The sequence below is a fragment of the Drosophila melanogaster genome, chromosome 3R (assembly GCF_000001215.4).
Source record: "Drosophila melanogaster chromosome 3R".
Taxonomy (NCBI): domain Eukaryota; kingdom Metazoa; phylum Arthropoda; class Insecta; order Diptera; family Drosophilidae; genus Drosophila; species Drosophila melanogaster.
In genome coordinates this window covers 8193513-8206664 of record NT_033777.3, presented here as the reverse complement: position 1 = coordinate 8206664, position 13152 = coordinate 8193513, and the positions used below count along the sequence as shown (strand labels likewise).

The 13152-nt window shown below is 42.6% G+C and overlaps 1 protein-coding gene and 2 long non-coding RNA genes across 4 annotated transcripts; 2 read left to right on the top strand and 1 right to left on the bottom strand.

Annotated features, from left to right (window-relative positions):
- The first annotated feature begins 1834 nt into the window (after positions 1-1834).
- On the top strand, positions 1835-2470 carry CheA84a (Chemosensory protein A 84a). Its single transcript, NM_001031979.2, has 2 exons — positions 1835-1893; positions 1948-2470. The coding sequence occupies exons 1-2, from the start codon at positions 1843-1845 to the stop codon at positions 2437-2439; spliced, it is 543 nt and encodes a 180-aa protein (NP_001027150.1). The 5' UTR covers positions 1835-1842; the 3' UTR covers positions 2440-2470.
- A 2200-nt stretch (positions 2471-4670) lies between these two features.
- lncRNA:CR43303 (long non-coding RNA:CR43303) lies at positions 4671-5185 on the bottom strand. Its single transcript, NR_048345.1, has 2 exons — positions 5071-5185; positions 4671-5007 (listed from the first exon to the last, which is right to left on the bottom strand). It is a non-coding gene; the product is annotated as a long non-coding RNA:CR43303 (long non-coding RNA).
- Positions 5186-8953: 3768 nt separating this feature from the next.
- Positions 8954-9345, top strand: lncRNA:CR43302 (long non-coding RNA:CR43302). Of its 2 annotated transcripts, NR_048343.1 has the most exons (2): positions 8954-8986; positions 9070-9345. It is a non-coding gene; the product is annotated as a long non-coding RNA:CR43302 (long non-coding RNA). The 2 variants fall into 2 exon arrangements; NR_048344.1 differs by having other exon boundaries at positions 8954-9345.
- The last annotated feature ends 3807 nt before the right edge of the window (positions 9346-13152 follow it).

Genomic DNA, 13152 nt, shown 5'->3' with positions numbered 1-13152 from the left:
TCCGACTCACACCTCCAACCAAAAAGGACCACCATGTGTCGTAGCCACTCCTGTTCATTCCTGCGGCCTTTTGTGTCTGGCGTAATTAAAACTTAAAACGCTTTTTGTTTTGCAAGCAGCAGTTGAACCATTGTTCGCCAAACCGAAAAGTTCACAACCCACCACCGCCCACTAACCCCTATTCTGCATGTCTCGACCACAAGAAAAAAAAGGTGGAAATAAGGGGAGAAAGAAAAGTATCTCAAGTGTGCTCATTGTGAAAATTCCAATAGAGAGCGTGCGACTTCGCCGGCATTAAAAAAAACCCTGATTGTTGTCAGCGAACTTTACCAGCCGGCAGGAGTTCATTCAGGAACAGTAACTGAATCAGGACCAAAGGAGCGGGATGCAGTCCTCGAGGTTCTCCGGTTCAAGTGGGCCACGGAGCACGTGCCCGGGCACGGAGAGTCACTTCAAGTGTGCCAATATGTTGCACCTTCGATTCGGGGCACATGCCACCACACGCATCGCATGTGCACCTTTGCATATTTCTCATAACTAAAAAGCTAACTTTTTTTCTTGTAGAAAAAGTACATTGGTTTTTAGTAGTAGTTCTATGAAGCCTTCATCAATTGATTTTTACTTACGCAGGATAACTAATCAAATGCGAAACTGTCAATGCAAATCGGGAATGTAAAGTTGTACCTATTGGATTTTGATTTAATAACATATTTTTGAGTTGGCCTACCTGTAGCTCCGTGCACCTGTAATTCCGACGCATAAATCATCAATGCAACTGCAGCAGGCCAAATAGAAATCGACCAAAATAGGCGCCCGCAGAGATGTACGATTTTCCCTGGCCTACGCCCTCGTTTCCCTTCGACCAACTCGGTATATGTTCTACCTTAGATTCCGAAATTTACCTGAGCCTGTGACGAAATATTTAGTCGAAAATATTGTCCCTAATGCTGGCGCCAGACAAGTCTTATGCTGATGATGATGACAGACTTAGGCACCGTACACAAAACAAATCCAACCTGTCACACTAACGACTTCTGCGAAGACAATGGACCCGGCCTTCTGCGTCCTGGCCAACTACTTCCCCCTCTCCACCAAGGTCTGCAGTCTGCTGCTTTTGGCTTTGTCTATAAGCCAAAAGTGTTGCACTAGTTTCGAAGGGATTTCACCTGAGAGACAAAGGGAACCGGGGATCTGGAGGGCTTTGTTTTCTCATCCATTCCCCGATTCAGCTCCTCGGCTGCTGTGTGGAAATTGTGCATGCATTTTATGGTGCAATTCCTTTGTCCTGCCGGCGAAGGCAGGCCAATATTTTTATTGCCCATGTAGTATATATATATGTACATAGTATCGACGTTCGAGGCGAACAAATAGCTGCCTACAGCCGCTAAGAGTTATGACCCGGCGCCTAGGAGCTCATCTCCCGAACAAAGGGCTGTGAAAGGCACTTTCCGCCTGGGATGGTACTAAATGGGATGGGTTGGTACATATGATCGTGCTTTGAAGATCTTCGATTGAAAGTAGTAGTAGCAAGCAGTTCAATTTTGTAGGGGCCTACTCTCCACGTGAGTCAAATATTAAAAGCAATATTTCGTAGCAACTAATAAATATAGAACAAACAAATTAGATGTCTATAGACTGACGGGAATGAAACTGGTATTTTAAAAATGTTGATAAGCAAGATACAAGTTACGTAGGCAGAATTACATTGCATGACACTATGCTATTTGAACAACATTGTACAGAGATTTACAATGTGCTATTTAAAGATAGCTTGGACCTATAAATATCCAAAATAATTCCGCGCTTATACAGTTTTAAATTCTATTACAACCTAGTAAAACAATGAAGCAGTTTCTATTTTGTGTACTAATAATGCTGATCGGCAAAACTTGCGTAAGAGATTAAAGCCAAAATTATTTTCCATACTATTTGACACTTGATTTTCAGGCATTGATTCCGAGAACCTATGAAACGCGTTTCATTTCGATTACCTCAAATGGCACCAACTTGTTCGATTTCAGCCAAATTAGGTTTTTGGGCCGAGAACGCATGGCAAATGGCACTTTCGAATTGAAGGAGGATCTGGATAATGAATCATTTTCAGTCGTCGGTGAAACTTTCATCGATTCTGTGGGCGATGGCGAGTATAAGCAGCTTCCGTTTACCGCTCCCAAACAATCCGTCTGCACGGCATTGAAGGCCTATTGGTCGTACTTTGAGCCGAGTATAAAGTACGGAGTTAAGACGGACTTTCCCGCTCATACCCATCCATGTCCCCTACCAAAGGGAATATACTATATAAAGGATGTAGTTCTCAAAAACGACAATTGGCCAGTCATAATGCCGCGAGGTTATCTAAAGGCCGTGGCCAATCTTTTCAAAAATGACGAATATGGCGGCAGTCTAGAAATTGTTTCACAAATTAGCGACTTGTCTTAGCCAAGAAATAAACGACAAAATGTAATAATATAACTTATCTACGGACTACCAATTACTATTATATTATAAGGAATTCCACTGAACTAGTATGTGTATGTTTTGTATATAAAGATTTTTATGCGTAGATTAATATCACTATACTTTGGAAAACCAAGAAAATTTGAAACATATTTCCGATGGATTTCCTTTCTTCGAGATTTCCAAGTGCCAAAAACACTTACCACAATGGGTCCACGATTCTGGAAACCCCCTTTTGAGAGTGCCAAAAGATTAGCATATCTCATAGTATCCATCTGCACTCGCAGACAATTTGGCTCGAATTGAAATCTGAAGATCATAGCTAAAATAGCCGCCAACACCTCTTAAATCCATCGATCGATTCAGCTGCATTGATAGGAAAATTCTGGCCAATGATTTCCAGCGAAATCTGATACGACCTGGAGCGATTTTCTGGGCTAAGATTGCGATTGCGATTATTTGTCTCCGATACGGAGATCAACCTCAAAGGATCTCCGGCAAGGATGATGTGCACATTTTTGGTCTAATCCTTGCTCTTCGCTTCGTTTCGTTTCGTTTTGCCTCGGCCAACGCCCAGCACAGACGTGGGAATCGGAATCGAGAATTGCCGTCGCCGCTGTGGCTTTATGCTAATGATCGGTTCTGGGCCAGAAACTAGACCAAAACGAGCAGGACCGCAGCGCTAAAACCACTCATGGCTCATTGTCCGGCGATTGTTTCGTCAAAACGAAACCAGAAAACAAGAGGAAGCCGAGCCTAAATATTGCAAATCTGGCCGGGGCGACTGGGCCATTGTTTTGGCCTGGTTTTTCATCGTAGAGTGTTTGGCAGAGTGGCGAGTGCGAAAATAAAAATCTCTTAATCGGCACTGGCGACAGCATTCAATGAGTTCTGCACTGCCTCCGGCTGAAGAGGAGAGGACTGGCCGGCCAGGCAAACTGGCACTTGAAACATGACAATATCAATTTGTACGTACAATGGCCTAATCTGATAATCAGTGCAAACATGTCCTTTGTGTCCATTGTGCGTGGAACAATGCAAACGGCATAGTTGTGCGCCAGGATTAGGTGCCAAAGCCAGACAAAGTGCAACCAAAAAATAAAAAAATAAAAAAAACAGAAAAGAAGAGAAGCACGGAAATGTTTGTATTTGGCAAACAGCCCGGCTGAAGTTCGAGTTCATTACGCGGCTATATCAAATGATTAATGGACATTTTATGGTAAACTCCCTGGCCCCGGCGATCCCCACAAGACGAGCGATCATAAGAAGGCAGACAAGTAAAAAGCAGCAGCGAGTCCCGAGATGATCGCTGCATGTAAAATGAACTCGGGACTCCGAACTCCGGCTTGTCAATCAAACTGCGAAGGCATACAACATAAAAATGATCGACAACAGTGACACTTTGGGCGGCAGGAATGTCGCGGATAAGCATCAATACAAACACACCGAGATGTGGGTGAGGGCAGGGGAAAATAAGGTTCATTTATCATCGCACAGATTGGGGAAAGGGAAGGGGCATCCGAATGGGAACTACAACGCCAGGATGGTAGGTGTGGCCTATGCCCAGCATGAATTAATCATCGCTCAAATCAAATTGAAATCACGGCAGCTCATGGAAAATAATAAAAAAAAAATATCATAACAAATGCTGAAGACAGGCATTAATGAGCCAGGACAGTCCTGGCCATTAGATATGCGAGTGTATCTGCAATGGAGGGGTTGACTTGACTTTCGCCGAGATACACCGCAAATTGACTTGTTTGGCCGGGTTGAACTCAACTCCCCACAAATTAGCTGCTCAATTGGGTAATAAAACCAAATGTGCCAATTGTGAGTGCACAAACTTTTCCCTTGGCGAGAACTTCGCTTGTAAGTGCGCCCGAAAACAATTGTGCAATTGCATTAATTGCATTGTCGAATGAAAACAAAAGCCACAGGACATCGCCTCAAATGGCTCGTCCATATGCTGGGATTTGTTGGGATTTCTCTTTTAGGGTTCTGGATTTTGTGTTTTGGTTTTTTTTGGTGGTTAGAGATAGCGTCCACTCAATTATGTCATATCGGCGATACTAAATGGACTTTTAACTTGCTTTGATTGTATAATTTGGCCCGCTCTTCTCGGCTTACCTTTTATGGCCGGCCATTAAAAGGGCCAACGAGCTTGCTCAGATTTATCAGCGTGCACGCCATAAAGTAACAAATAAATTTAAATACTAATAATAATAAAAAGTAATACACGCACCACACTCACACATACGCACGTATATCCGACTTCCTTGGTGGCGGTGGCATCCTCGAAAAGGATACACCATGCCCTCCTGTACGCAGGACAAAGCACATTTATGGCCAGCAATTAAATGGGGCTGCCATTTGTTTTATTATAACAGCGAGCGGCATTCAACATCGCCATCATCAGGAGCAAAGCAAAGCAAAGCAGCATCGGCATCAGCGATAAGGCTCCGTTTTATTATTATCCTTTATGCTTTTCGTGTGCTTTTTTTTTCGTCCTTTTGGGGTCTGGGCGTTCCCCCTTGGGGGGCGTGGCCTGGGCTGGGGGCAACACACATTAGAATAGGCAAAGCCAAAATAAGGCAGCTTAAATAATAACGTTACATGGACATTTTAATGCACTATCCTTTTTCTCTAATCAATGAAGTCCTTGTTAGCCATTTAAAAATACATTTAAAAGTCTTGTTAAAATGGTTTACGTTTCAATGTGCCTCAAAACATTTACCCATTACTTTTCTATAAAATTTTCTATTGAATATTTGTATCAAATTACAATGTTTTCTTTGCTAATATGATAACCGAAGTACTCAACTTTTGGCAGTGCATCGGAAGACAAGGCCATAAAAAGTCGCAATGCGCCATAAAAACAGTTAAAGCCAAGACAAAAGTCGCACACACAAATGCGATTTGGGAGTCGTTAAAAGCGCGCATGTGTGTGTGTGTGCGCCGAGTCCTGTACAAATTAAGCCTTTCTACGCAAACAAACGAGGCGCACATCCTTGTCGGGCACACATATATATATATGTATATAGAATATATAACAAAATAAAGCGCCACCGATGAGATCTCTGGTTACCCCCCTTAACCCACCCACGCCCCCTGAGCATGTGCAAAGTAGGTTGCTCAAATCGCGCACAACATAAAACATTTTTAATGCCAAAGAGTAGCAAGCAAAAAAAAAAACAAGGAAACCAGAAGAGCAGACAATAAAAAAAGGCTCACAAAACGAGCATAAAAATGGCAGCTGGCAAAAGAAAATGGCCGCCCCGTGAAGCCCCCATTTTCCTCCAACTCCACTCCCCCGAAAGTCAAACACCCCCGCCATCCAATTGGCGGTCATACGTACAGGATATTGTGTAAAAAGGATTAATGGGCCCCTTTTCTCTCTTTGTTTTAATTGCATTTGAGGTTAAGGGGAACAGGGGATTTGGCCAAAGGGGAATGGGCCCAAACGAAATGTAAAATGCCCAAAAGCGACGGAAAATAAATGTATATATATTACTAGCAGAGGCGTGGGGAATTACATAGGGGTATTATATTGATTAAAAATATCGAATAATGCCTGATAAATATATCCCATTACATTTATGTACATACTGTATTATTATTATATTTAATATTTGTGTTTAACTAGCCCCTTCGCACTACGCCTATGCTCGCTGGGCAAGCGGTGAATAAAATATATATTTGATGCCATAAAAATGTCACAGACGCCTTGAGTTATGCAGCTCGACTGTGGCTTATGTGGCGCCTACAGCCAAATCCCATTCCCGAATCCATTTCCCATCCTTTGTGCCATGCCCATTGCCATTGCCACTTCTTTTTGGCCCACAAAAGACCGGAGCGTAACCCTTTTGTTTTGCACGGATTTAATTTATATACGAATGCGAACGAATTTATGGCTATATTATATTATTGTATTATGTAAGATCCTCCCTTTGGTAGTTAAGATTTCGGATTTCGTAATTTGGAATGTGAGAGTGGTTATCTTATATTTGCGCCTTCAGATTTTGAATGGTAATTAAAGCTAATATATATGTTAACACTTAAACTAAAATGTTTTAAAGTACTTGATACAGTATCTTCTTAATTCAATTGTGCTCCACTTGAATTAAGCATATTCTCTGCCAGTTTGCCCGACCTCCCTTATTTGTTGGCCCAACACCTAACTAACTGGGCCCAAATCAGCGATTCATCTGTGCCCACGCTCCCATCGCCGCCATTGCATGCCCAGCCACTCTCTGTTTTTTTTTTTTTTTTTAGCGTTTTCCCATAATTTGTGTTCATTTTATGCGGAGCCTGTGTGTGTGTCTCTTAGTTAAACATCTCTCATTTATATGCCCCCTGAAACGGGCTTTAACTAAGCGCGGTAGCAGTTTAGCTGTCCGCACACGCAAATTTTCCAGGCGCACACCTGCGGTTTCAGCCAAACTGGGAAGCTGCTTCCGTGGTGGGGAGACTGTGTCCCCGGATCAACGGGGGGAGCAGCTCTTTAATTTATGGCGCTTGTCATATTTTGTTAGACACGGCGATTAATTAAAGTGCAGGGCCCGAGGTCCCTGCCAAAAACAAAAAAAAAAATTCCTTGGCGAAGCCATGGGCTAATTGAAAACTTCGCCTGGAGATGGAAGCCAGAAGGTAACCGCTTATTAAAACAGGCAAAAGCAAATAAAAACACGAGCAAAGGAGACCAACTCAAGTGGCGCTGTTTGAGTAGTTGGCTAATAAATATCCCCTGTCAGTCACACAGTCAGTCAGTTGGTCGGTTGGTCGGTTGGTCGGTTGGTCGGTGGGTAAGATACATATGCCAGCATCCAGGCAGCCACTCAATGGCCAAGTCATCGATATTAGCCCGATTCCGCGTAACCTCCAATCCAAAAAAAAAAACGCCAATCATCGCAGGAGCGGCCCTGAGTGGCAGTCGAGCGACCGTAAAACCACGAAACGTATATATATTTAAAAAGTAAATTGAATTTAGTGCCAGTCATCCAGCGAAATGCACTTCTCCCACCCCTGCCCTTCGTCCAAGAAAAGGGAGGCGTGGCAGGAGACAGCTCAAGTGCACATGACATGCTAATTAAAAGACAGCAGCAGAACAGCCGCCTATGGAAAAGGGTTTTGATATTGGGCACAGGTACACTGAGGTACTTCCAGCCTTATCCGTCTCACGCTGAATGCAATTTGTCAACCGCAATTATAGTGCAGTTGAGCGATGACATCGTGAGTTACAAGGGTCAGTGAAAGAAAGTCATTTATACACTTTCGCAAATAAATAGTAAACCAAAGATGGTTTTTCAGTGTCATCAGTTGTATTTCCAATCATGCAATTTCCTTTGTAGATATAATTCAATATAAATGTATTAATAACAACCAAGATTCTTTGAAACATTCTTTTTTGATTACTTTTTTTATGGAAGTAAGCTCAAGTTGTCGTGACTGGTATCATTTTGATCGCCCATCTCCAGCCCGTTCACCCAATGGGGAATTGTGACTCGTATTTCCCTTCTTTGAGGCCATCTCTAGGGCTCCAACCGGCTGCCCACGCACTTCTCGGTAATCCGCTCCAGTTGCGCTCTCTCATTGCCGGCCAGACCGATTTGATATGCCATATAATTACATAGCTTATTGTCATACGCCTATTCAGCTTATTATCCAAGGAGAAGGCGCGCGCCTTATGCTTAACTGATCGATTTCGGTGATCGGTGCGCGATAATCTAAGCGGGGGAGAACGGCAGAGTTCCAGCTTATTGATCTCCATTGAGAGGCTGGCCAACCTACCTTTAAATTTGATCTGGCTTTGTTTTTGTTTGCCCGGCGCACCGTCGATTGTCACTCGATCGTAGGCGAGAGTTTCCGATCAACAGGCGGCGGTGCGGCCCCAGATTTTGATCGACGGCAGCAGGCCAAACTTAGACCCCTCAACCAGGCGACTCGCACAGGTAAGTCGAAAATCGAGAATCGAGACGAGAGTCAAGAGTCGAGAGCCGAGTTGCCGGGCCAAGATGGATCGTTGACGAAGCCACACAGCGTGTTGATTTATTCCCCACAGACATAGACGCGGTAACTGAGCTGACGAACTACATACTTATATGGGTGTATATAGTGTAGCTTTATGTATATGCTCCTAGCATATTATGGCTCTTTGGCGTAGAACAAATAATAAACCACACCAGGATGACGATTATAAAGTGGAATGACTTAAAAGCGAATGAAAAATGCCCTTATGGAAGTATTGAATGCTGGAAAGTTTGGGTTTCACTTCCAAGAATTACTACGAAGTATATGTTTGTTAAATACCATTCTAGAGAAAGAGGTAAACATTAAACCATAGAATGCTTAGTTTATTCAATGAGCAATCTACTATTTTCATTCGAGAATTTCTTGAACAATCAGATATCAACACCTCTCTTTGCGCTTCTCACTGTGTTTAGCTAACGACGAGAAGCAATTGAAAATTCCTCTTGGAACTCGCCATAACTCACTCTGAATGACTTATTTCGACGGTGTAGCGCCTTGATAAGTAAATATTATGGCATCCTGGGCATTACATTATTCCAACACCCTCTTCAACACGTATATAAGCCTCTTGTACGTATTCATCAGGCGCAGCTAGTTTCGTATGCAGCTCAGGATTGTCGCTTGCTCCTCGTCGCTGTCACTGTCGACATCGTTGATCATTGCCAATGGGCCATGGAAGAGGTGAAGACCACAGGAACAACAAAGGTAAAACCACCAACAGGAACAGCGGCACCAATTGTCAATTCTGATGATGATGATGATGTTGTTCCTTCGAACAGTCGGTTCTTGCACTGAAAGAAATAGGTGTGTCGCTTTAAAAAGCTAGCCCGACTTTAGCATATACATATAAGAAATACCAATAAAAGTTATGATTCACTTTCCTTACTTATTTTGGACTCATTTAATTGGAACTGACACTTGCATTTCGTGCAGTGCATATATGGCCTGCTATTGCCTCTGCGATGGTTTCGTTGATCGCGACTGCAGTTCAGGGCGCGACAAGAATAATTACAAATGTCACATGAAATCAGAAGGCATCATAAATCAAATCAAATTATAATTAAGCATATTTGATCAGTTTGCTCGCCATGGTCCGCAGTATCTGAATGTGTCCGCGCTTATCGGGGAACTCTGGTAATGGTAAATGGTAAATGGTAGCGGAGTTCGGTTCCTTGGACTCCTTCGATTGCCAACCTCCATCTCCATCTCCTTATCTGAGATGCCTGTGTGTGTTATGGGCCTAGTTTCGTTTTGTACGAGTAACTCTGTTTCGTTATTGAATCATTTCTACTTATTTGGCATAAGTAATTGAATTTGTGCTTATTTATGCTGGCACTGATGATGTCGATGATGAGGCGGTCAGGATAATCGCTGGCAATTCATTAATTTCCAAGGCAACGCGCGTGGCTCACACAGTGGAAATTGGCTAAAAGTGAAACTGGTCGGTACAGTAACCCGGCGTTAGTCCCGTCAAGTGCTCACTGTACAATCGTTCCACATTTGCCTTTAATATCATAAACATCACCATTCATTTGTCTCTGACTCATGCGACTTGTTCCAGTTTGTGGGTCGGCTTATGGAGCTCAATGTGTTTGTTTTGACGCCATATCTTATAATTCGATTAATAAAATCCATGTACGCGTATGAGTGTAATTATTTTGTCATTGATTTCGATTGGCGTATTTAAGCCTGCGGCCGCCGGTTTAAGCCAATTTCGGCTCGTTGTTATGTTTATGACCGAAGCCATAAATTGCACAATTTATCAGGGGCGAAATAAAAGCAAATGAAATAAATACAAACGCTGCTCATATGTTTCAACCGGCGAAGAAGGCAGAATATTTATGTTTAGATTTAAGCATTTGCAAAACGAAAAGTCATAAATTACTTCCGCAGCAGCAAGGATGCGCCCAAGGATGCCACAGCCCCTTCTCCACGCCAAAAAGGAACCACTACAATCCTCATGAAAAATCTTCATTTTACGATTTTTGGCGCACGAGGAGAAGGTGGAGAAGGAGATAGAGACGGAGACGGAGAAGGAAGCAGAAAACCAAACACACATATCAAGGAAGAAAGCCAAGGCTTTCCTACGCCTGCCGAGATAAAACGTTGGCATAGAAATCAGTGGCATGTATCTTATGGATACAGCAGCCATTTTTATTGTGGATTCACTTCGGGGGAGTGGGCCAGAATGAAGATGGAGCTGCCTTCAGCCTCGGCCACGGCCTCTGAGGTGGGCACAATTGTAGTCGCTGGGGTTGCCTCAACATTAAAATAAATATGTACAAATGCTTAGATAAATAGATACGCCAGCCAAGTGATGTGACTCCTGCAAAGGATGACAGCCAAAATGGTGCAAAAGGAGAAACTCCAGTCAACTGGGCCATGGGCGTAGTTAAAATGCTTCAAGGGGTGGGGTTAGATAATTTAGATATGCCAGATAAGAAATCCAACGTTTAACTTTCAGCTTAAGTTGTTCAAAAAAAAGTACAGCAAGTTACACATGCTAGAATCTAGTGCAATTTATGATGGAATTGGAAATAAAATCATACAATTAAATTTAAATGATATATTTTTCTTCTTAAAATATGATCATATGATAGCGCTAACGATTTCGGAAAAAGGACGTTTAAAAGAAGTAACAATTGTCTTTTTCAACTCACAAAAAAAATCTAAAAATGTTATTCATCCTATTTTTTACTTTCTTGGTGGGCATAAGGTCCCCCCAGCAGCCGACCATGAAAAAGAGGGGTCCGAAAAGCAGAAGAACAGAGGCACTGCTCATACACACAACATTTATATTTCAGCGGAGAAAGCTCGTATATTATCATAAAACAAGTTGCTGGATGCCATGGGCGGGGTGAGGGGATCGCCGAGGGACGGGGATGAGAAGACAGGGGTGGACGATTGTTGGTTTGTGGGAAGAAGGGGGTGGCGTGTGATGCGCAAAAGTCGGGTCGTAAATCTTTGCGATAACATTTTATGCGAAACATTTCTTTTTCTGGTCCAGAGGGAGCAGCAGCGGCAACAACAACACCAATAGCAACAAAAACAACAGCAAGGACACCCACGCCAAAGGAAGAAGGGGGCGGTGGGCGGCGGACAGTGGGTGGGTAGTTGGTGGTTGCGGGTGGTTTCTGGGTGACTCTCGGGCGCTGCGTTTAACATTGGCAATCGCACGGAAAATGGCGCGTACAGTGTGCTTCTGCCTCGGCTTCTGCTCCATTCTCCTCATCCCCATTCCCCTCCTGCCTTTTTTGTCCTGGCAAAACGAAAAATCCGAAAGAAAACGCCGCAGCTGAAAACAACAAAAATACCAACAAAACTTTTGGGCCGTGACTTGTGGGCCAGGTTAAAGGCAACATTATTTTTTTTTTTGCTCGTTGGGGTTGCACGGATAAAATGGAAGTGGGGGCCGAAAATGGGGCAGGATGCGCCTGCCACGTTTTATTGTTTTTGTTGTATTGCCCCGAATGCGAAGTGGGTGGCTTAGGATCTACTGCTACGCTCTAATGTTTGAAGAATTTATGGCTTTCAGAGATGTATCTATGTATGTGTGGCAAGGGAATACGGCTAAGAAATGGTGGCATATCGAAAGATTTTCTGTGCACAAAGTACTATACTTTAAGACTAGTCATTCTCATGTTTCACGTGTTGACTACCATAAAGATTGGCAGCTCCACATTAACCACAAAGTCACAAAGACAAAAAAGATTATTGAAATTTAAGATGTTAATCAAAATATAAAATACAAAACCATTTACACCATTCTTTTATTTTAAACCAAAAAATATTGATCTTGAATAATAAGTAAGTCTAAGCATTTGGTAGGTTCTCTATAAAGATATGATATTTTGCTTCAAAATGTATAGCTATCAGATATATACTTTAATTTAAATGCGGGTAATAAAAAACAATCTTTTGTGAAATACCAATATTTTATTCAGATTCTGAATCATATTACTTAGCGGTTATTTTTAACTAACTATGTCGAGTGTTTTGAACCAACAATCAACAATAACAAGAAGACATCAAAACAGGTATGTATGTCAAAATGTTAGGGGTCTGCAGGTCCGTGAAACTCAATGCTCCGGAGGGGAATCCTTTTGACAGGATCCCCAAGGACAATGGGATACGCAACATCAAAGCCGCGCGACTGCACCACAAGGAGACCCGATGATGTGACAGTTTTTCATCAATTCCCCTCCACAAACACAAATGGAAAATAATGAAAATATGTAGAGCTCGAAGCGAAATTGTTTTTTTGTTTGTTGTTCATGGATGTCGTGGATGTTTAAGTGCCCGAAATCAGTGCAAGAAATGTTTTTTGTTATCGCTGCATTTTGTCAAACATGAAAGGCACTTTTCACGATTTTCCCCCTTCTGACAGGTGCAGACATTTTGCGCTATTGTTAGGTTGCGGTCGCATAAAAAAGGCACAGAAAGGATTTTCCCAATAAACAGGATTATCATAATTTTCATGGAAATGAGCGCTCCCAGGAAGACACTAACGTAATGGCTCATAATTTTAATTTTGGCCAGACAAATTTCTCACAATTAAAATCGCATCAGGTTAGAGGAAAACTTTCTCACAGTCCTTCGACCGCTGCTCGATCATAAAAATTGCAATAAAATTATGCGCCTAATTTTTGCATAACAACATTCCGAGCC